This window comes from Ambystoma mexicanum, chromosome 9 (genome assembly GCF_040938575.1).
Source record: "Ambystoma mexicanum isolate Mex_15411 chromosome 9, UKY_AmexF1_1, whole genome shotgun sequence".
NCBI lineage: Eukaryota > Metazoa > Chordata > Amphibia > Caudata > Ambystomatidae > Ambystoma > Ambystoma mexicanum.
In genome coordinates, this window is record NC_090931.1 from 801,603,738 (window position 1) to 801,627,498 (window position 23,761).

The 23,761-nt window shown below is 47.5% G+C and overlaps 1 protein-coding gene across 4 annotated transcripts in view; it reads right to left on the reverse strand.

Annotated features, from left to right (window-relative positions):
* The window catches only part of TFPI (tissue factor pathway inhibitor), a 337,344-nt gene that overhangs the window by 131,197 nt on the left and 182,386 nt on the right, over nt 1–23,761 (reverse strand). For all 4 annotated transcript variants that reach the window (XM_069615771.1, XM_069615772.1, XM_069615773.1 and 1 more), the window contains 2 exons: nt 9,646–9,846; nt 1,842–1,880 (listed from right to left, as the gene is read on the reverse strand). In XM_069615771.1, coding sequence (XP_069471872.1) covers nt 1,842–1,880; nt 9,646–9,846 — 240 coding nt within the window. The remainder of the gene's footprint in view (nt 1–1,841; nt 1,881–9,645; nt 9,847–23,761) is intronic.

Consider the following 23,761-nt stretch of genomic DNA (forward strand, 5'->3'; position numbering starts at 1 on the left):
GTAGGTAGGACACACCCCAACCCACCTCCAACAGCAGCAAAAGAAAAGCAGACTGCAGGCTGAAGTGCCGCCTGCTCAGTCTGTCTCTCTGCGTAGTTCTGCGAGAGACGAGGGTTCTTGTAGGTAGGGCACACCCCCAACACGCTTCCAACAGCAAAAAAAGAAAATCAGACTGCAGACTGAATTGTAACCTGCTCAGACTGTCTCTCTACGTCTAATAGTAATGAAAACATCATGGAGAAACAGATGCGCGTTAAGTCTAAGCAAGTACATCATTCACAGTGTCTGCCCTATCATAGGTTTCACGAAGCAGTGCGTGTGTGCTCCAAAGTTATGGAATGGACCATAGTTGGTGGACTTCGAACATTGCCGTCTGGTCTTGCACTTCGCTGTGCCTCACTTGCACTTACCAGATCTAAATGACCAAGGACTGTGACCGATCTGCCTAGACCCACGACCCTTTTTCCTTGGGAAGCCATAGACACCGACACATTTTTGGCTGTGTTCTCTTCTGTACACCAATCCCATTGTTGTTGTCATATATTGTGTCCCATGGGATGTGACCAGTTTAGGCAAGAGCCGTGTGATATGGTGTGTGGCCCCATAATTCTCAACCTTCAGGTTTTCTTGAGTACAAACTTTAACATGAACGTCATGAAGTATTTTAAAATATAAGAAAATCCATAATCCCACTGAAAGAAGAAAACTCTTCGGAATTGAGTTTTCTCCACCTGTGCACATCCTGCGCAAGGTCAAACCACAAAAAGGTTTTGCACATGTGCACAATGCAGAATTGGTGGGCCGCCCACGAATGAAAGCACGTCCCGAATCAAAACGAGATGTGCCTCTTTCCCCTGCGCTTGGGCACCCCTGTTGCAGACCAGATGCAGTGAGAAGCGAAATGCAGATCAAAAAGGGCCCCTGACATGGTTTGGGTGTGTTTGACCAAAAAGATTTTGATTGCGGCAAACTGACCAAAAATTATTTGCTTGTTGCCCAATTGAAATGCACATTAATTTACTTTTTATTTTCTTTTTTTGTCCCCTGCTTCCAATTTTAAGGAAGTGGGGGACACCCCTGCAGCCCCAAAAATGGCAAAATATAAAATATGGGGAACAGGGGACACCCCCAAACTCCCTGCTCTCCATGGTTGGTATTTTGCAATATATGCGACCAAATTGCCCCGAAGGCCAAATCACCCATGTAAAATTCGATAAAATTGGTCATTAGGTCAATTGTTTTAGGTCAAATAGGCTAATACCCCTGACATCACTGATCTTCTATGAATACAAATGCACTTCCTTTGCATGACCATTTCTATACATTGTTCCATTTGTTTCATCTGATAACGACTTTGCAATGACCACCCCTTTCTGGGCTGCCACTGTAAATGCCCTCACACACCCTACGCGGGTGGGGGGCTGATCCATACCCCAGTCCTTGTGCAATCAGCCTGGCAATGCCTAGTCAAGTGCTGGGAGCGAACCTGGCACTTGGAAGTGAATGGAGGGGCCAGATGCATGTAGCGCCTAGACCCCGCTTCACCTTGCATGTTCGTTCGTGAATCGGGGACTCATGAGGTGTGATCTTGGGGTGCAGAGGTTTGAGGGCAAAGCACCCTCGCACCTCTGCACCCGCAGTTCTTGATCTTGATGAATGACTCCAACTAGCTTAAGCCTTCAGCTCCTCTAATGTACTTGCTCGACAGTGTGATGTCTTTGCTGCATGTAAGATGTTGACTACAATCTACAGCAAACATTACTTGAAAGCTTGTTAGCACATTTGTTTATTCCCCAACACCAGCAATGCATACACTTTATGAATCACAGAAGCAAACTTGCCTTGTTTCAATTTCCCCCTCCTTTTCTTGGGTGGTGTATCTGTAATAGAATAAAATGCAAACATTGTTGAATAATCAGAGTCCGTGTTCAATTGGATGCATGTATTAAAAAGTGTCTCATACCATGTTATGAATGTAACACAACAACGATGTAAGTTTATAAAAACAGGAAAGTATGTTTCCATTGCTTGCTAACCATTATTCGTTTTTCCCAACTTGAACTCGAACTCATGCAAAGAGACAACATTTACTTAATACAATTAATGAAAAAAGTAAAGAGACAACCCTTCTCTCTCTGTGTAAACATTAGACGAAGTTGAAGTCAGGTCACAGGAATATGGTAAAATGCATTCGTCTCGGACAAGGAGAAGGTTTGAGTTCTCACACTGGGGATATTTTCAGGGCAATGAAGCTGGACGCCAGAGAGCAATTTGTGAGGCCATCTGCAATGTATCACGTTGTATATAAAACACACATGTACCAGTGGGAGTATTTTACTCCCTGTTTTTTAAAGTTGGGAGTAAAATCATTTTTTAGGAAGTACAAAAAGGAAGACCCATTCCCAATTGGAGTATTTTAACATGCAAGTAAAAACATGGTTTCATTGTAAAACAGAAATGCTTTTTGATAAATATTTCTTTGCGCCACGTTATTCATGGCCATTACAATATACATGTTTACCTCTCTGGATCAGGCAGTATTATAGTGGAGTTGTGTCCTGTGGCTCTACGGGTGCTATAAGTCCAAACATAGCCAGAGTGTTATGTGGATGAATGCAATATAACAGGCTCCTTCCTATGTGTCCATTTCCTGTTTTTGTTGAGAGTATTGTTACTCCTTATTCCTTTGAGTATTTGCCTATATTTAGGGAGTAAACGTGTTCCATACAACCCCTACCCGTAGGGCTGGATGGAACCCTTTCCTCTAGTGAACCGTCCGCTGTCCAGCCCAAATGTACCGCTAAGGAGATTTCGGAGCCTTCCATATTGTAGAAATAGGGGTCTTTGTTAGATCAGGCAGCTCTGTGAGCTGTACAAATGCACGTAAGTGGCCACACACACCTTTTAATATTTGTGTTTTTTGCTGATCTAGGAAAGAAGCCGCGATCATCTTCTTCGTGTATAGAACCCAGATCCCGCTCCGGCGCTCCACGATAGGCCCATGGGGGTTTATTTGGATCCTGCCATTGCAGAGCAATACTTCCTTTTGCTGCAGCCAACTTGTGATTGAGTAACCTGCCCACATTAGACTTGACCTAATACACAGCTACGTTACCCAGCAAATAAATCACTGGATCCGACAGCAATGGCAACGCCGCCGCAATATCCTATATCAAGTACAGCATGTATTTCCAACATGTTGAAATATTTTTACACCCCCACCATTTGTGCAACATGGCACCTGCTTGCCCACAATTTCCTCAACAGTGCACCTTGGCCCGGTAACGATCAGACGTATCCTGTCCATGCTTAATACCATCTTCGATTAATTTCAAATTTCATATCTGTTTCCTTTGACCTTGATGCAGTTAGAAGACTTTGCAGCAGGACTCGGACTAGATTTCGGGCTGGTTTTCAACGACCACATCTGCCTCCACTATTTTATATTACTAAGATTCTTACCTTGATCATGGCATCTAAAATTGTGAATGAGTTGAGCACCACATGCTTTGATATATTTTTGGTGGCTAACCTTTCAATGCACGCCATTGCCGCCTGGTGCCACTTTCTCTAATAGGAGTCTTGGATGTCAAGTGCCTAATTTGGGCCATAACTCAATGCATCTTTCATGAATAATTGCTTACACTACTCAAAGGACTGGGCCATAGCATCTGTGTTCAAGTGACACAAAACTCGAAGGCCATCTCATTTACATGTAGAAAAAATGTAATGATTAAGGCAACCTCTATAGTTGATATCTCTTCTTGTACTGAAGAAGGCCTCCCAAACAAATCCAGCAATGGGCTGAAACAATGCCAATACCTTGAGTGTAGCTTAAAATGCGCTCTCAGTACCTTTTGTGCTACACCTGGGTAATGTTTCCGTCACTGCACTCAATACTACTGAAGGCACCCTGCACTGGGACTGCCCATACATACAGGTTGATGTTGTGCAGGAGAAAATGGTGGCAAACATTGAGTTTATGAAAAGTTGTGCTGGACTGTGTCTGTCATTGACTGTGTTCCTGTGCGGAGAGTCTACGGTTTAGCAGTTGTGGCCGTGCTGCTCCTAGTGATCTAAGGACCAGCAATGATTTCAATATGGCTATTCCACTTCTCTAATGGTGCAGACCCACTACAAAATGCTGCTTAACATCAAACCAAATGGTGATTCTATTTTTTGTGGATTGTGTGATATTTTAGAATGAGGATTTTGAATTGCTTTGCTGTGTAAAATATCATTTTATATTTGTTTTATATGTATTTTTATGAGATATAATGGCCTAAATAAAGTTATGCACTAGAAAATAAGAGAATAAATCCTACCCTGAGGCATTGCTGTTGCTATGATCCATTCATAGATTTCTTCCCAATCAATTTTCATCAATATCATTGCTATGCAAGGAGAATGAGGCTGCAGTGAGGTGGGGATTGGGAGGGGAAACTACTGCACCTTTTAAAGTGTGGCAAGGCTGGGTGCTGGCCCCAACCCTCTTTGTGATTTACATCAACGGCTTAATCGATAAGATCTTAGCGACCCTTACCGATGCTCCATTTCTAGCTGGGCAAAGGCACCCAGTATCACTCTTTGCAGATGTTGCAATTCTCATTTCTTTAACAGTATTCAAGCTGAAAAACAGCTCCAGCTTTTCCAATAAAACTGTGCCGATTGGGGTTTAGCCATTATTATTAGAAAAACAAAATCCATGGTCTTTTCTAGGAAGAGGAAAGTTGGAAAATTATGCCATGGAACATGTGCACTCATATGATGATCTAGGCGTGAGATTTGCCGGCTCATGCAAATGGGATCAACAGCTGAACAGAGCAGGTGCCTCACTATCCAGGTACTGTGGGGTGATCTCTATATTTTCATATGAACTCAGGGACGGAGCCATTGGCCTCCTCCGACAGGCATACAAACTGCAGGCTCAGTAGGCGACCCTATATGGGGCCAAAATCTGGGATCATGTTAACTGCGGAAAGCGTTGAGTGACCCAGAATGGCTTCCTAAAGAACACTCTACAGCTACCAACATGTGCATCCACGTTATTGATACACAAGGACATGGGGTTGTTCTATCTCAGTCATATCATTGCACTTAGACCAGTACTATAGGAAACTCCTCAAATCCTGGCTCTTCATCCCATAACTAGAAAGAATGCCTATAGGGGCAGTACACAGCGGAAACAATGCTGAGAGAGGAAACCTATCCCCTATTCCCTAAGCCATCGACCCTCAACAGAAGTAAGGGATATACCAATCTACAACTTGTCCACTTACCAAGTGAAAGATGGACAACCCTAGAATCATACCAAAGAACAATCAGAGATCAATCGAGATGGAAGGCAAGGATGACCTATCAATAACAGCTTGGCCCACAGTGTAATCACAGGCAGCAACGGACCACTGACAGTAAACAGATAGGAAGGGAGCGGGTGAATGTAAATACAGCACCGTTATCAGAGTGGTGGATAATGCTGGCCCAACCGGGTGTACTAAGCTCAAATAACATAGCTGGGAACCAGCCATGCCATCGCCCTGGAAACTAGACAGTCAGGAATGAAAGAGAAAGAATATACCTACCCCGTATGACAACGGGAACATATAACAAGAATTACAAGGATTAAGAGACATATGACCCACTAACCCAAAGCTCAAATTTCTGCATTCTTAACTCACACAAAAACCCACACAACCACTTCTCGCACAGCAAACCGCACGCACTTCACCACACTGCAACAACAAACAATCAACACATAAATCGCACCAACAGCACACGAGGACTCGCATCGATCTGATATTCACACCCAAGCTCAGCGCACAGTGAAAACCGAACTGAAGCTGCCAACAGGACACCATCTTCTCACTTTGCTACGCCCTCTTCACCCCACTAACCCACCCCCACCTCCTTGTTTACAGATCTGCCTGAGCGCCTGAGGACCAATTCCATTGGTGACGGTGCGCTATATAAGTACCTTTAACATTAACTATACTGGATTAGACTACAGAGTACACCAGAACTCTATAAGTATAGAGAGGCAGCCAGGGATGTCCTTGATATTGATATTTTATTTGTATCGCAGTCGGTCGGGCTGTCTTTGCCATGGTTTGTGCATGTAAAGCAAATTTGGTATTAAATAGGCGATGCCAGCCTGTGGCTAAACATCGATCACATCATTAGCAGTGCAAAATGCCAACAAAATCTGCATGGAACGATATCCAATTCAACATCATTGAGTGCTTCTTGGGAGAAAACACTCACCGTGGGATATGAACATATGTGGACGTCATGACACCTAAACTCCTACGGTCTCTGTATACTAGATTGGGTTTATCATTTTGCCAGTGGCTTTTACCGTATGAACAAATGGGACGCAAGTGCATCCAACAAGCGTCCTTTCTGTATGAATAGGATCGGAAACGGAAGTACGTGTTTTGCTAGCTTGCCCGCTGTACATCCACTTCAGGATGATGTACCTAAGGCCCAGGTTTTTGCTAGTCAGAATTTCTACGACTAATGAGGCAATGACTTTTTGCAGAAGATCCAGCGATGGTGCAAAGGCATTTGCTGTCGCAACATTTCTGTACAGATCTTGGTTGAAAAGAATGGCACTAATGAGGTCTAGGAACGAAACAGTGCAATCACTGGATTCATTAGTTGCACTCCTTTATTGGCTACATGGCCCTTTATTCACATTGTGAGCTATGATCTATGCAACAGGGTCCTCCTTCAAGAACATGTCCAAAAGTGTGCAGTTTCCATTTCAGGTGGTCATATCTGCAGCAGAACTGTGTTTTAAGTTCCTATGGCAGAGCGATAAGCCGATATTTACTCAAATGATCCATCTGCCAGGCTGCAGGAACTAGAAAAGCTCCCATTACTGATACTGTACTTTATCTTGTGTTTATCAATTGTAATTGGTTTTGTAGTGTTTTTAGCTGAAACTTGTTTTTCTTAACTTTGTTGTTGTTGTGTCGAATATGTTAATGGCTGCTTTTTGTACACCTTTATGACGTTCATTTGAAAATAAAGTAATTGACGTAATGACTGACTAACTAAGACATTTTGGTGTTTGTAGCACTCATTTACAGCCAATGAATGTAATCTCCTGCCTCCAAATAATTTTACAATTTTTACTTCACTAGTATTTTCTCTAGTCACAAAAATATGGCACACTCAGCTAAGGTTACTGAATGAAATCTCTTACCTGCCTCTGCCTTACCTGTTCTGGCACTTTCTTCTGCCAGTAGCCTATGACAAGATATTTTACATGAGTGTATGTCATGCAAGGTGGTCACTGGGACACCCTCCTACCTGGTATTCACAATAAATTGCCTACCCTTTATCAATTTTCTCCCTCTCCCTCATCTAAATTTTCATTTTCTCCCTCTCATTCAACTAAGTCTGATTTTAAATTCCTGCCTCCAACTCAATGAATTCCCATGTATATGGTCTACTGCTCCCTCAACTGAATCCAATTTCAATTGTCTACCTCTCTCTGAACTACACTAGTAACCTCCAGCATCTGCCTTTGCCAACAAGACGAATCACAAACGCCAACCATATATATAAGGTATTATAGGGCGGTGGTCGCTGCCCTATAGTTAAGGTGAGGCAGAGTTACATAGGAAATCGAAAAAATGAATTGCTAATACCTTTTGACCCATGTGACAGATTTGGCTGAACATTTTGCAGACAATTGTATACGTCTGGGTCCTCCCAGACTGGAAGGTTTGGGAAGGATTCTTTAAAAAAATTTAAAAAGTTATTAAGAAAAGAAAAAAAGGCACTTTCGGACCTATACCCCATTCATTTTTCCATACACATAAAAGGTACATTTTTGCTTCACCGCAGAGACTCAACCGCTGGATGGATTCAGACCAGAATTGAAATAGCTTGGAGACTTTTATGTTTGGGAGTTATTCCGTTCAGTACTTTTTAAAATATTTGATGGAGAAGGGGGTAACCCCTTCTCCAAAATAAATATCTATCTATACCAGGGTACATTGAGAATCCGGGTGTTTATAAATGAAATATTGGCATCTTTTTTTTTCCTCGATGCAAGAGATACCCACGGTTGTATCCCAAGTTAAACCCCAGAGTATCAGAAAATAACACGTGGGAAAAAAACATTTGCTGGCCAAAAAATATGCAAATGTCATTAGGCTAGGTGTGGGGGGAGACAAGAGGACACCAAGTGAAATTTGGGAGTTGGAGGGGGCTACAGACCGAGTTTGCAACATGAGGCTCAAAATTGTTTCACATAACCTCAAGTGTAACCTGGGGTATAACCACGGCTACCCGACCTTTCAACTGAAACTGCCTCACAGAAATGACCAGTGTTATGGCGGAATGGGAGAGGGCAGCGGAGGTGAGGAGGCCATCAGAGAATTGGGGGGGGAACAGGCACAAATGAGGGGGATACTTGGCGAGGGCCTGGGAGGGCTGGGGCAGAATTTGTTTTTTTCACAATTTTTCCCGATCACCGCATGTATAATGACTACAAATAACCGAGGGTATAGCCAAGGGTATATGTAGTTCATTACAATGTAACAGTGACTATAGAAAAAAAGTTATAAAAAAAACCAAATGATATATTTTTACAGCTGCAGTGATGTCTGGGGTGGAAAATCACTGACCGGTAGTGTTTTAAATGGCTGAAAGCCTGGCAGTGATGTAAAATATAAAGTGGGCATGGCCGAAGGCCAAGGCCAGTGGCCTGCAAGCGTAAAAGAAATAGAGAGTAGGCACGCCGAAGGCCCTAGTGTTAAATAAAATAGAGAGTGGGTACGGTCGAAGGCCATGGTCACTGACCATGGCTAAAGGCCATGACAAGTGAGCATGGAGTGAATAAATAAATAAAGTAAAGACAGTGGGCACTGCCGCAGGCCGTGGCTGCGGCGGCCATGGTTAGTGGTCAGTGTTTAAAAATACACAATGGGCATGGCCAAAGGTCATGGCCGGTGGTATTGAAAAATCTACAGTGGGCTCGGGCAAAAGGACCTGCCCACTGGCCATGGCCAGAGACAGTGGCGCTGAAAAATATACAGTAGGCATGGCCGAAGGTGCCAAATAATATACAGTGTGCACGGCCAACCAGTGGCACCATGACTGTAGCCCATGGACAGTGGCGCTGAAAAATATAGAGTGGGCATTGCCTAAGGTCATGGCCAGTGGCGGCAGAAATTATAGAGTGGGCATGAAAAAAAATGATGGTATAACAAAACCCTTGAAAATCAAGGAACTACTTTATTTGACGTGCAGATAAGGTGAGTAAACTTAAAACAAAACACTTGAAATTCAGCACATTGGGAGACTCAGGACCGGCTTAAGTCAGCGCGTTAAGCAAACAATTTTAAAGCGATAATGAACAAAACGTATTTACAAATGGGCAGGGACGGTACTGCAACAAGCCAATATTGGCCCTCAAAACTATCTCAAAAACAGCAATCCTGGTCCCACGGCATAGAGGCAAGAGGGGAACTTCAACTGAGAGGACATGCTTCCTTGCAGCAGCCCAGCAAAGGGGTACACATTTCATCACACTGGCATCATTATACGAGCTGCTTCCTTTTACAATGTTTTATGATTGATTGTTTTTAATTGATCCAATGTGATGTATACCGTATGACACACAACACAAACCTTTTACTATGCATTTTTCTTGACAATCTTGCAGAGTTTCAAAGTTGTTTTCATTGCCGTCACATCCTCCATATTCAAAGGGTTCACATTGACGAGAATGAACGTTAAAAGAAAATCTTTCAAATCTTGCTTTGCATGGTCCGGTGTCCTGCTTTAGGCCGCAGAAAGAATGTCCAAGTTTCAGGGGTGCCAAATCAGGATCTGTAATAAATAAAACAGATTTCTTAAGTTAATTCAGGAATAATTCTGGTATCTTGACTATGAAATGATAAAGCTTTGGGAGGCAAATAAAGAAAATTGGCTACTTCATTTTATGTAATTTCGGAGAGTGCGTAATGGTAAAATTTCAGTCGCTAAAATCAATCTTAAGGGATATGTTTATTTAAGAAAAAAGGAGCATTGCAGGTCGTGATTACAAATCGAAATGTGTATAGTTTATCATCAATGTTCACTTCTTACTTCTACTGACACATTTATATAGTACAGCATACCTCCTAAAGTGGTAAACCTCAAAAGAGGGACATTTTTAATCAGGAAGAGGGACATTTTCTCTAAGTGAACATTGTGGAGTTAAGCCCCTGTTCCAAGGGCTGGAACGGAGGGGAGTGCGGGGTTAATGGCCCGGCAGCCCAAGTTAACGGCCCAAGCGAAGCAAGGGCCATTAACGAGGGTTCAAGGCCGTTACCCCCACCACACCCCCGTTCCAGCCCTTGGAACAGGGGCTTAAGGGCATTAGCACCCCAGGCTACCAAAGTGGTAACCGGGGTGTTAAAAAAAAGGGTTTTCGTTCATTTAACGGGACGCCGTGTGCATCCCTTTGAGTGAAGGAAAATCCTTTACAAAGATGGCCACCATGGAAAGGGAAGGTGGGGCTGCATACGGGCCCCTCTTCCCTTTCCATGGCGGCATGCGGGAGGCAAGGGGAAGGAGCAGGTGCACGGTGGCATCTGCTGCCGTCAGAATAAGGTAAGTAGGGTTGATGAACAAAAAAGAAAATCAAAACGGGGGACAGAGGGTGGGGTGGGGGCCTTTGTTCCCAGCCACCTTACTGACTGGCACTCCCCACCAGGGGGCTAATGAACTACATTGACCAGAACAGAGTTTCAAGAGTGCCTGAGATGAACATTAAATTACAACTATTTTTAGAGAGTTGTCCCTTTTTTCCAGCTATTTTGGGTCTTTCTATTTTGCCCTGGGGTGGCCCCCTACCTTTTAAAACACCCGGTAACCAAAGATACTTGCTGCTGTGCTCTGCCAGGTAGGACCAGGCATGAGTATTCTCAAGAGACCTCACTGCTGCCTACAGAAACACTGAAGAGACAAACAAACCATTGAGCCACACACAGCAAGCTTTAGCAAGCTTTACAGGTAGCTGTCACCAGAAAATATCCATTCCACCTTTGAACAAGGTGCTGTCCTTATTTGGATGTATTTATTCTAAGGAATACAGTGTTTCCACAAGAAGCCCTGTACATAGGTCCATATCAATATGGTGCAGGGTTATCCTACCGCAGCATTCTATCCACTGGCACACTACCGCAGCTTTTAAAGAAAATGGTGCAATCACTTGGATCTCCATCGTGAAACGAAAGACGCGAAAACATAAAAAAAACAGGGCAACTTGCGCAAAGGGGGCAGAGAGCAGCTGGGGTAGCAGTCATGGGGGCAACCAGTGAAGATAATTAATTAAGATGCATTGATGTTGATGGTAGGAACAGTTCCTCGGTGCCAAACAATGCAATAATCATTGATAACTTTACCGAATGATGGAGGGGAAAGAGCTGGGAACAGTGAGTGGAACTGCACTAACTGGAGCTGGTTAAATTAGCAGAGACTTTGCAAAATGTAAAAATGAATTAAAAAGCTTAGACTGGGTTGAGGGTCATTACTGGAGTAGAATGATAGTATTGAAAGTATCTGTGGCTAATGCCTGGGAGAAGACATGATTCTTGAGAGCGTTCTTAAAACCATCCTCGGGTTTAAGGGAAAGGAGTTCCTGTGTAGGGGCGCCAGAAGGATGAAGGAGTGAACGTAGGGGGCAAAGCATGGTGGTGGTCCAGGGACGGATGGGTTGAGGGGGCTTGGAGCGTAGAGGAGTAGGCTATGGATTCAGCTAGGTAGTTGGGAATGGCACCAGGGATAGATGGTTTCATGTGATAATGTCCCAGCAAAAATGTCCCCATGCAAAAATGTTGTTTTTTTTGCAGCGACATTATCATTTGGAACATGCAGGGGTGTTATTTTTTTAAGGTATCGGGGGTCACTCCTGCAGCCCCCGCTCCCATTTACCCCATATATTGCCCCATATATAATGTCGCCATGTCGCCTATGCCCTTTCCCGGTGACTATTATCATGGCGACATTGTATATGGAGACAACATCACCTGGTACCCGATAGATCTGAAGACAGGAAGTCTTAATTTAAATAGGGAGGGCTTTTGCATGGCTATCGAGATAGCAGGGAGACCTTGCAAAGAGTTTGGTGATCATTGTGCGAGAGAGTATGGGAAGAGACAGGGGAGAGACATACCATACAGTAACCTATCTCCTATGATCTGATGGGACATTGTTCTTTCGCAGAAAAACTGAAATTAAGGGTCCAATCTCTGTCTCCTATCAAAGGTTGGTAATTCACATCCCAACACCGTTCTTTAGATAAACTACAGCTATTCGTGTGCCGTGTTGCACCTCGTGTGCCCATTTAGAACATGGCGTCATCACCAGTCCGGGCCTTGGTAAACACTGGATTCATGCGTGAACGGGCTGTAACGCAGGAATCGCGCTCCACTGTCATGTTGGCAAAGGTTCTGCAAATTATTTTCTCTTTGGGTTGTCGGCATTCCACCCCGCTTGTTGGGTTCAGGTTACAGGTGTGGAGTTACACAGACAAGCTATTCGTGTCTACTTGCGCGATTCAACACAAGTGACCCATACCCTGCTGTGGGGGGGAGGGGCAGAAGAGCAGCGGCCACCCATCAGCGCACGACCAACATCCGTGGTTTGCGTCTAGCCCCTGTCACATTAAAGGGGTCCACAAATACCTCAGGACTCGCATACTGAAAATCACACGGATGCTTGTGATAAAGAAAAACAGGCCAAGGGACGACTATGGTAGAGGAAAACAAAGCAAGAACCCAAAGGGAGCCCTTCCCCCGGCTGACCACCCGTAGTCCATCTCTTTCCGCCCTTGCTCTCTGCCTCCTGGTGCTCAGTCACAGTCTGTGGGGTTACAGGTGTCCCCTGCACTTCTTGCACGTGTTGGGGGAGTGGCCGCGGTATTGTGTCCTCCTCTGTATGTCGGGTTTGTCAGTGGTCCCTTCCATGTGTCAAAGCTCGAGGGTCCCTGCGCCACAGGCTTTGGTTCCATGCCTCTGTCAGGTGCTGCCAGGCTTTGATGGGTTTGGGCCGAATAGGTCCTTTGGTGTGGTCGATTCTACAATAATGTCAAAAGGGAAAAAGTCACGAGGTACGCAACTTTTTTTCCTGCACCCCTAAAAGCCTTCCTCCACACATTGCGTATGATTTATTGCTAAAGAATCCGTCATAGAATATTTGGGGAAAGTGCTTGATTTTCTTGGGAGTGCAGATATGGGGAAATGTCACCAGGCAACTTTATCACTGGATACCGTTCGGTCCATTTGTGGTGAGATCTGCCACCAGCGTCAAAAGCTCTGGATAGCTAGGGGCACTGCCTTCCTGACAATGAGGTTGCAACATGCACGTGGATCCATTAAGTAGCGCCTTCACTGACTAGCAGCATGTGTCAGTTTTATACTATTTCTGAAAATGGTTCATGTGTCTTAACAGTATTTAATTTGTTGATACTACAGTCCTACCCTCTTTTCTGTGCGAGGATGTAGTTTCTTGTTAGGGCACAGCACTGCCCTTTCTTGCACATCTCCCTTTCCCCATAAATATGTACATAGTAGCTCTTTTATTGACGCCTTTCAAGAATTGAGATAAAAGTTGTGTTAAAAGGAATGCAATCATTTGCATACATAATTTGGATGCACACATTGTTTTTTATAAGTTCAAGTATGCGGGCACATGTTGCACTTTTAAATGTGAACTGTCTGCTCTGGGACAGTCTTTAAACAAGCATTGGCAATGCCAAGAGATTGGCCTTTTGTGTAGGCCTAGGAAAGGCACTTGCCAGGCACAGCAGTAGTGGTACTAACTGGTCCGTGATGGTAGCAGGTGCAGAACGGTGCGACTACCAAGGCCTCTGATATCAGTGCCTGGCAAATGCCAAATACTTATACACAAGCCAAAACGGTTGGCTTTGCTAATGCTTGTTTTTAGCAGGACTTCAGTGAAGGACATGCATAGAGCTTACAAATCAAATGGCTAAAGGCAGACCCAGTGTATAATACCAGTGGAGCATTTACACCTCCAGTTAGGCCATTATCTCTAAGAAGACTGCTTTGAGAAAACACTGGCAGACACTTTGGGGCCGATAGTTGTATTTTTTTGCACGGGTTCAAAGCAAGTTTGCACTGCTGAAAAGTGAGGGTGCACTGCTGCCACAAACCCTGATTCGTGGAACTGTGCAAAGAGTATTTTTGCAGTGCAACGTCAGAGCAAGTGATCATTTTGTAGTGCAAAAAATACACTTTGCACAGTTCCATGAATCGGGGTTTGTGTCGGCAGCGCAAAGTCACTTTTCAGCAGAGAAAAATGTAATTAGTACCGTGCATAAATTCCATGAATCGGTCCCTCTGATTCAAAATGGTAAGCATTGATTAAAGCAAGTGTTTTGGGCGGGGAGGGGCAGGCTGTGGGTGGGAAAGTCCATAGGGATAAGCATGTCAATGTGCAGTCGCTGGGTGGGCAAATAACCAAACAACACAATGGTACTGGGTAATATTATCCCCATAAATAATGTGGCCATGCATATAGTCGCCGGGAAAAGGCATAGGCAACATTATTTATTGGGATAATATATGGGCGAAATGGGAGCAGGGCGTCCCCCGCGCCCTTTAAAAAAATATGGGTGTTGCGGGAGTGTCCCCCGCAAGTTCCATTGGGTAATATTGCCACAAAAAAAGGCGTCATTCTTGTATTGCGACATTTTTGCTGGGGATATTATCACATGGAACCCAAGCAACACCTACAAGCTGTGTGCCCCTGCTCATATGCCATTTCTCCCTATGTCCCTATCTGTGGCCCCAGCCCAAACTAAAATCAAGGTAGAGAGTAGCATGGACGTCATTTAGGGGTTTCAACTGCGACCCCTGAGATCTCCCTTGATAGCCCTGTGGTCGCCCTTGCTACCGCTAAAAAGAAGCAACAAAAACATTTTTTGAATTTTTTTTTTTACATTGAGGTTCATGGGCTGTGGCCAGCAAGCATGTGGCTCTTTCTTTCTGGAGTGGCAGGTTTTCAGACGGTAAGATAGCTCAGTGGGTTGAGCGCTGGCTGCTGCAATGTGTGTGTGATCTGCAGGTTGCAGGTTCGACTCCTAGCAAGGTTAACTCAGCCTTTCATCCTGCTGAGGTTGATAAATGAGTACCAACACAGGTTGGGTGATATTGTATGCATATTTGTTCCATAGGAAGCGCTTAAGCGAAATTGCTATATAATAACACATCATTATCGTTTGGCCTTGGATGTCTGCTTGCATTCACAGTGCTTTGGTAATATGGGCCTATGCGCACTGATATTAATGATACATATGGTGATCCATTCTTGTATGAAATGTATATCACTTTACAGTCAAGGAAGCTGAATTGAAAGCTACCTATTTGTCTTGTGCTACCTGCGGGTTATCACCAGGGGGCGCTAGAACTGTGTCTGAGCTTCTGAGCTCACCCGAAGCTCAGCGTGCTCATCTGCTTCCTTATGCGTATGTGTACACATTAGTAAAGCACAGGCACACCACAAACTGAACTGCCTCTCGACACTATCTGCCAGCAAATAGAGCCAGATGAAAGGCTTGTTAACAAACAATGGCCCAGTCTTGACGAAAATGCAATGAATGCATTTGTAGAGATGAATTGGAAAGAAAATGGAAACAAGAGGAAGAGAAGGGATGGAGAAGGAGGCGAGGAAGTGTGACAGGCTGGGCAGAATGGGAGAATGCAGTCTGAAACAACAAGAAGTGGAAGAGTTTCCCAGGGAAAAGAGACTGGTTGGCTCTGGGAATGGTGCTCATTTTATCAGCCTCAGAAGGCTGTCGATGAGGGCAAACACAGATCCCTGCAGTGGATGCGTTAGCCTACTGAGGCGCAGAGTCGGCTTTCAGAAGTGCGGGGTTTGATGCTTATTGCGATTGTCAATAATAAAGCACGACCCGTCTACATAGGAAAGTTACTCGAAAAGTACTTATTACTACAGAATACGCAATAAAGGGGGATTGATGATTCCATAGTGTACCCTATAGCGTAGAGTTAATATGGCGGTAATTCCCCGTTCCAAGGGCTTGAACACGGCGTAACAGCCCAGCAGCCCAAGTTATCAGCCTGAGTGAAGCAAGGGCCTTTAAGAAGGGCACGGGCTGTAACCCCCCATTGCAGCCCTTGGAACAGGGGATTTACGCCATTACCACCCTGGGTTACCAAAGCGGTAACTAAAAAAAAGTATTTTCCATCATTCAACGGGATGCCACTCGCGTCGCGTTGAATGAAGGAAAATACTTCTTTACCAAGATTATTATTATTATTATTATTATTATTATTATTATTATTATTTATGGCCACCATGCTTTTTTAAATTTATTTTTTGCTTGCTTATACAGCAAGTTAAATACTGTTTCCAAATGCCCACACGGCGAAGGGAGGGATCAAGGGAGTGAAACACATTACAAATCACAATATTTAAGAACAGTTGGAGGAAAAAAGGAAAAAAGACGAACCTAGTATGCCTTGAGAGCATTCAGAACGTGTAAGTGCAGGACTCACTCTGACACGTCCTCTCGGTTCGGGCTTCCCGGTCGCTCTGACGCGGCCGGGAAACGCCCCGTTTATTTATGTTGCATGCGGCGGCGTGCAACGTCACGCCGCTGCGTGCGCGCCCTGTCATCGGGCAGTGCCACACTCCTCCTTTTTCCGGGAGAACAATAAACAATACTAATACTAGACACTGCAAACCAAACCAAAATATATATATAACATCTCACAAACCCCATGTTCGAAACACCCCTTTATTAACATCCACCCGGGTCCCCTTACTTAACAGTTCTCATCATTAGGACAATCAGCCAGGTGACCCAACACGTAATCGCTGAGGTGAGCAGGTTTCCCTCGCCCAGCCCTCTGGGGGTACCTCCTGCTCACCTCCGGCACGGGTGATCTGTCCACGGGCATGCCCCGGGCTGGGAACTCAGGCAGACAGGGTGTTTCCCCTTCGTCCTCAGGGACCTCTCCTGGGTCTGGATCAGGAGGTGGATCAGTTCTTGGATCCCGCAGCTTCTTGAAGAAACTCACGTTGCGAGTTACCTCAGACCGGCCGTCTGATGCAGTCACCATGGATCCCCGGACTGCGACGACATCCAGCAGTTCCGGCTCATACGGTAGGGAGAGCTTTCCATGGGGATGTCTATTTCGAATGAGGACCTCATCACCTGGCTCCAGCCGCTGCGAGCGAAGCCCTCTCCGAATGTTCTCTTGCTCGATTCTCATTCGCCGGTTCATCTCGACTTGTTGGTCATTGATCACCCCAGGTTCTTTCTCTCCTACCTCCGGCAGCAAACCTCGAGGGCACTGCTTGAAAAATGCCTCTGCCGGGGCCACTCCAGTGGATGCATGTGGCGTGGTGCGGTACACCCTCAGAAACTGGTACAGGGCTCTCTGGAGTGACTGCCCCTGAGAAATTCCAGAGGTCTTATTTAGAGTCCTCATGAGCCGTTCTGCTTCACCATTGGCCCGGGGCCAGAGAGGCATGATCTTCCTGTGCACCACCCCACAGCTCTCCATCATCTCCGAGAAGCGTTTGCTCTGGTAGGGCGCCCCGTTGTCCGAGCACAGCATGCGTGGGAACCCATGGGCCGCAAACACCTTCTCCACGGCCACAAAGACGTGCTCAAACGACACAGACTCCACAAACTCCACCTCGGGGTACCTCGAGTACTCGTCGACCAGAACCAGGAAGTGGGTGCCCATCGTGGTGGACCCAAAGTCCGCATGAACAATTTCCCATGGGCGCGTCCCCCTAGGCATTGTCTCTATGGCAGGTTCACGCTGCAGGGGAGATGCCGCCTGGCACCAAACACAGGCCGCCACGAAGTCATCCACCTTGTGTTCCAGCTCAGGGAACCACACCTTCAGCCGTAGGCGTGCCTTGGTCTTGGCGGCGCCCTGGTGACCACGGTGTGCCAGGGCGATCAACTTGTCCACCTTCGATTGGGGCACAACAATCCGATCTCCGCGGAGTAGAAGGCCGGATGTTGAAAACAATAACTCCTCCCGGACCTTCCATAGCTGCTCACGTCCGGTCCTGGCCTCCTGAGTGCACCCCGCCAGAGCCTCCAGCACCGACTTCCAGGAGCCCTGTTGCATAGAGTGTCTTAGGATTTTGAAGCACTCATCCTCCGCTGCAGCTGCCTACAGCTCCTGAAGAGGCATGGCATTCGGCATGGCTGCCTCCACCACCACCCGGACATGCTCCTCTGCCTCCTCTGCACAGGCGTCAGGGTCTTCTCCTCCGGACGCCCAGGGTGTCTGGAGAGATAGTCTGCCGCGTTGTTCGCCCCTGGCCGGTATACCAAGGTGACTCCATATTCCAAAAGGGTGAGCATCCACCTCTCAATGCATACCGGTGGCTTGGATGACGACCCCGCTAGGATGGGAAGCAGCGGCTTGTGGTCTGTCACCACCATCACCAGGCGTCCAAGGACGTAGAGCCGGAAGTGCCGGCAATCCCCAAAGTACTGCCAGCGCCTCGCGTTCGATCTGCAAGTACTGCTGCTCCGCATCGGACAGGGCTTTGCTGGCATACGCCACCGGGCGGACACCCCCATCACTGTCAATCTGCGTTAGCACGGCGCCCAGGCCGAATGGGCTGGCGTCGACGATGATTTCTGACGGTAATGCAGGATCGAAAAATGACATGGTGTCCTCAGCTGCCAGGGCACCCTTTATGTCATCAAAAGCCGCCTGTTCTAGCGGGCCCCAGTTCCAGATGGCATCCTTCCTTGTCAGTGCCCTGAGCGGTTCCGATCTGGAGGCAAGATTTTTAATGAATCGTCCACAGTATGCCCAGGAAACTTCGCACCTCCGACACGGACTCCGGAGGCTGCACCTTCTTTATGTCCTGCACCTTCCTGGGATCAGGAGACACCCCCCCTCCTCGAATACAAAGCCAAAGAATTCTATCGATGGTCGCAGAAATTCACACTTCTCTTTGTGGAGGGTGAGGCCCAAGGATTGTAGTCTTCAGAACGTCTTCGCCAACCGCCTCAGATGGTCTACTTCCGTTCTTGCAAACACCAGGATGTCGTCGCTTATGTTCAAAACGCCCTGTAGATCAGCCAGGGCGCCCCGAATAATGTTCTGGAACACCTCCGCCGCCGAGGACACACCAAAACTCAGTCTCTTATAGCGGTATAGCCCTCGGTGTGTCGTAAAGGTGGTAATATACCTTGACTCGGGGTGGAGGACAACCTGGTGATAGCCCGCCCTGAGGTCCAGTTTCAAAAAGAAGCGAACACCCTGTACCTCCGCAATGATGTCATCAATCGTCGGGGTGAGGTGTCTCTCTCTCTTGATGGCCTTGTTCGCGAGCCTCATGTCGACGCAGTTTCTAACAGCATCAGGTTGTTTAGGCTTCCGTGCCACCACTATCGGGGACACCCAGGGCATCGGGCCCTCAACCTTTTCTATAATGTCAAGATTGACCAAATTGTCCAGCTCCTTGTCGACATGTTCACAGAGGTGAAACGGTACCCTTCGATGTTTCAGGGCAATGGGCTGCACCGATTCATCAATTTGTAGCCTCACTGGGTCACCGGCCATCTGCCCAATCCCCTTGAACAGTGCGGCATACTTCTCGAGCATGTCATTAATGTCCTCTAAATAGACTGAGTATGCGAAGCTGACGATGCCGAGGGCCTCTGCTGCAGCACAACTTAACAACGTATTGGTGCTCACCGGTGTCACGTAGAATCGTGCTGTGATTTGGGAGCCCTCGTGTTCTACCTTTGCCACGAACACACCGTCCAGAGGGATAGGGTCAACACCACCAAAGGCAAAGATGCGGGCCTTGGGAGCAGCCAGCTTGGGGGGCTGGTCCATGGCATCATAGTGTCCACGGGCCATTACATTCACCGATGCCCCAGTATCCACGAGGACCGGGGCTGGAGATCGGTTCACCTCGACCACGCACCTTGGCTGTCTCCTGTTCTTACTTTTCAGGATCCCCAGACTCGAGACAAAGAAGATGTTCTCTTCCTCCTCTTCTTCCGCTTCCTCCACCTGGGCATCCTCCCCAGTCTGATCCACCTGAGCGACGTTGGATGGTCGACCCTGGCGAGTGAGACTGGACCGCTTCAGACCCCTCGGCACCAACACCGGCATTGCTGCCTTGCATACCCTCGAGAAATGATCCGGTAGCCCACACCGTCCACAGGTCTTTCCAGTCGCAGGGCATTCCGCTGGGTGGGGCAGGTCATACCCACATTTTTGGCAGATTTCTCCTGCCCTCCCGGCTCGATCCCGGGGACCACCGCCAGGTTTTCGGGTGCACCTGCCACCTCGCCACATCGCACATACCTCTTCGGTCTTGATGGGACGCGACCCGGCCTCCATTCTAGCTGCTCTCGCCTCCGACACCTCACGGTACCTTCCCAGTTCAAGGATACGCTGAAGTGTGATTCCGGGCTCCCTTAATACCTGGCGCCTTAGCTTGCCTGATGAACACGCCTGGATAAGCATGGTCCTGATCATGTCCTCTGCACCACCCCAAGCACAGGCCAGCGAGAGACACCTTAGGCACCCATAGAAAGTGTCCAGAGTCTCATCGTCTTTCTGTTTGGCAGAGAGCATAACAAAACGTTCATAATCCGCATTGGCGAGAGGCAGAAAGTAAGCCTGCAGAGCGGCCTTCGCCTGATCATAGGATCCATCCCCTGGCGGAAGCGATTCAAAAGTCTCTTGGACAGAGGGACCTGTCGAGGACAGCATGGTTGCCAGCCGGGTGTCATCATCAACCACCTGGGCAGCCCGAAAGTACATGTCCAGGCGGTCCACCCACCTCCTCCATCTGGGCCCCAAACTGGAAGGCGGGCCTGATACGTCAAACTCCGGGATGGGCAGCAGAGCCGCCTGTGCACGTACCTGAGCCATAGCGGGGGGAATCTGCTGAACAACAGGTGCTGCCGCGGGCTGTGCTAGAGGTAGAGGACCCGGAAGACCAGCCTGACCAACTGGAGGCTGCTGTGCCGGCTGCACTGGAGGCAGCAAACCTTGAAGTGCTGCTGGCGCACGTGGAAGCTGCTGCACCGCCGCTCCGTCCTGGTCCTCAGTATCACTCATCAGTTCGAGCGCACAGACACCCCCAGAGTGGAAGACAGGGGCTGCAACTCAAACACCAAGTCCAAATGACTCCAGCATGCACCATTGAAGAAACAGCTGCTGCAACACACCTCTGTGATGATGAAGAGGCTGAAGATGAGTGGGGCCGCCAGTCTGATGATGAAGATGATGAAGAGAAGCCTCAGCTTCCAACTGCTCAAAAAATTAGGACAAGAAAGAAATGTGGGCTATGTCGGCCCAGCCATTGTAGCCCTCCTCCTTGCTTGCACTCGACGTAGGAGACCCAGGAAAATGAAAAATCACCAACTGGGCATAATCACGTGCAGGTATAACTACCTGCTGACAGGATTGCCAAAAATTAGGCCTGAATGCACCTCTCTGCTCAAACCGGAGCTCAGAGAAGTTTCACAGCCTGATCCGCAAAATGGCCACCAGCCGCGTGGGTAACGCACGGCCTGCGGGCCGGAGCGAAGTCTCAAGACGACCTCGCTGCATCAAGAAAAAAATTGCCGATCAAGTCACCGCCGGGCCCAGGCATCGTATCCCATCCTCGTCGCCACTGTTGGGGGTTTCTTGCGACCCCCGGTGCGTCCCGTAAGCCCCAGACCCCGAAGGAGTCACTCCGACACGTCCTCTCAGTTCGGGCTTCCCGGTCGCTCTGACGCGGCCGGGAAATGCCCCGTTTATTTATGTTGCACACGGCGGCGTGCAACATCACGGGCCGCGTGCGCGCCCCGTCATTGGGCAGCGCCACATATGGCAGCTGGAAAAGGGAAGTTGCGGAGGCCGCCGTAACAGTCAGGTAAGTGGAGAGGGGAGGTGGGGTTAAAAAAAAAAGTTACAGGAGGGCAGTGGGAAAATGGCAGCCTGCGGCAGGGGAGGCAGTCTGCGGTTCCGTGGAACGCAGGCTGAGATCGGAGCTTTTAGCCTGTGTTCTGCAGAACCTGATTGGCTGCAGCCTCTGCCCCAGGTGCTAACTAACATACAGCTGTGCTGGAAGATTTTGAACCTATAGTAACGGTGATATGATATGATATCTTATTTGTATCGCGCTCGTACACAAGTGTTTCCGAGCGCGACCTCTGATATGCAAGATAGCTACAAGATAAGCTGAAGTACAAGCTCAGAAGTAGATGTTTGTATCTACTCTGCTAACATCAACTCAATAAAGAATACCACATAGCATCCATCTGCATGGTTATTTTAGGGCACCCCGTGATTGTGCAGCACAGTAGGCTTTCATGGGTATGTTATAGCCCATGCACTTCCCCTGAGTGCAGGCTACATGTGGCAACAAAGGGTCAAATCTGGGCAGGCCATCAGCAACAGCAATGAACCCATATGCGTTTAAAGCCAGGGGGGATTTCTTTGTAAAGTAAGCATTGCAATGTGGGGTACCCTATTTCACCCCTTAAGAGTAGGGTGGAGCCACTATCATTTACTTTCATATTACGACACATAAAATACGCTCATAAAACTGTGACTCAGGAAATGTACCCACAAGGGAGATCTAGCGCGGGCTTCTGTGCACAGACGGGGGCCATATTGATATTATTCCCCATTTGAGTTCATTAGTTTACAATGACATTTTGATGATAAGAGACTCAGGAAACCCCGAACCAGAAAATGATGAACACATAAAATATATTCTGTCGTCCTTTGCCAGTATATACTTCCGTGATGATACAAACCTTGATGCAACAGGGCATCACAAAATCATTGTGGAGCAGGGCGTGAGCCGAGCCTTGAACAATTCCACGGATGGGCTGGCTTTCACGGCCAGGTGGCTAGAATTCCAGTGTAGGGAAGGAAGTAGAGAGAAAGGGCAGCAGTAAGAAATGAGACAGCGGGGCATGGGAAGGAAAGATTGGGGTGAGAGGATCAAAGAGCTTGAGGGGGAGAGTAATGAGAGAGGCAGTTAGCAAGGTAGATGGGGCAAGAACATGGCTAGGTTTGAACACTAGGAGTGGGATCTTGAATTATAGATGTCCAGTAAAAAATACCATGCTTGAGGGGAGCGTGGCTAGCCGCGGACACCAACGGATGCTCCTGTGGTGAGCTCCTACGACTGTACCCGTCCCATGGGCCTCTACCCCTCTAGAAGGTGAGAATTGCCTTCATAACGGTGTGAACAGTGTCAGAATGGGCAGTGGTGGTTCTTTGAAATTGTGAGCCCGATCGCTTCATGGGAAACCCAAAAATGACCGCCTGATGTGGGACCCCTGGTGAATCCAAGATGGCAGCAGTGAGTGGGGCTTGTCGGCAGAGGGAAAACTGCAGGCGAGACCAGCAGCGTTAAACCCGCTTTGGCGCCTGCAGTAAGTCTGTTTGTCCTGTGGTGGCAAGAGTGGAGACCAGACCTGAGCCAGCGCAGGGGCAAGGTGCGCAGGGAAGATCTGTATGGAGAATGGGACCTGAATTGACAGTGCAGCATGGGGTCCATCGTCTGAATGGCCTGGGTGTCCCGTAGTACCTTGCTAGTGCGTGGCCCTGTGGAGGCAGGTGTGAGCTGGCAGACACCCTGAACCAAAGGTAGAGTTCTGTATCCACTCACGGCCTGGGGGAATCGGAGTGCACAGTGTAATAAAGAAGGACACTGGTAGATGTAGTTTGATGCTTTATTGTCAGTAGAAACCCTGAGCCCAGCA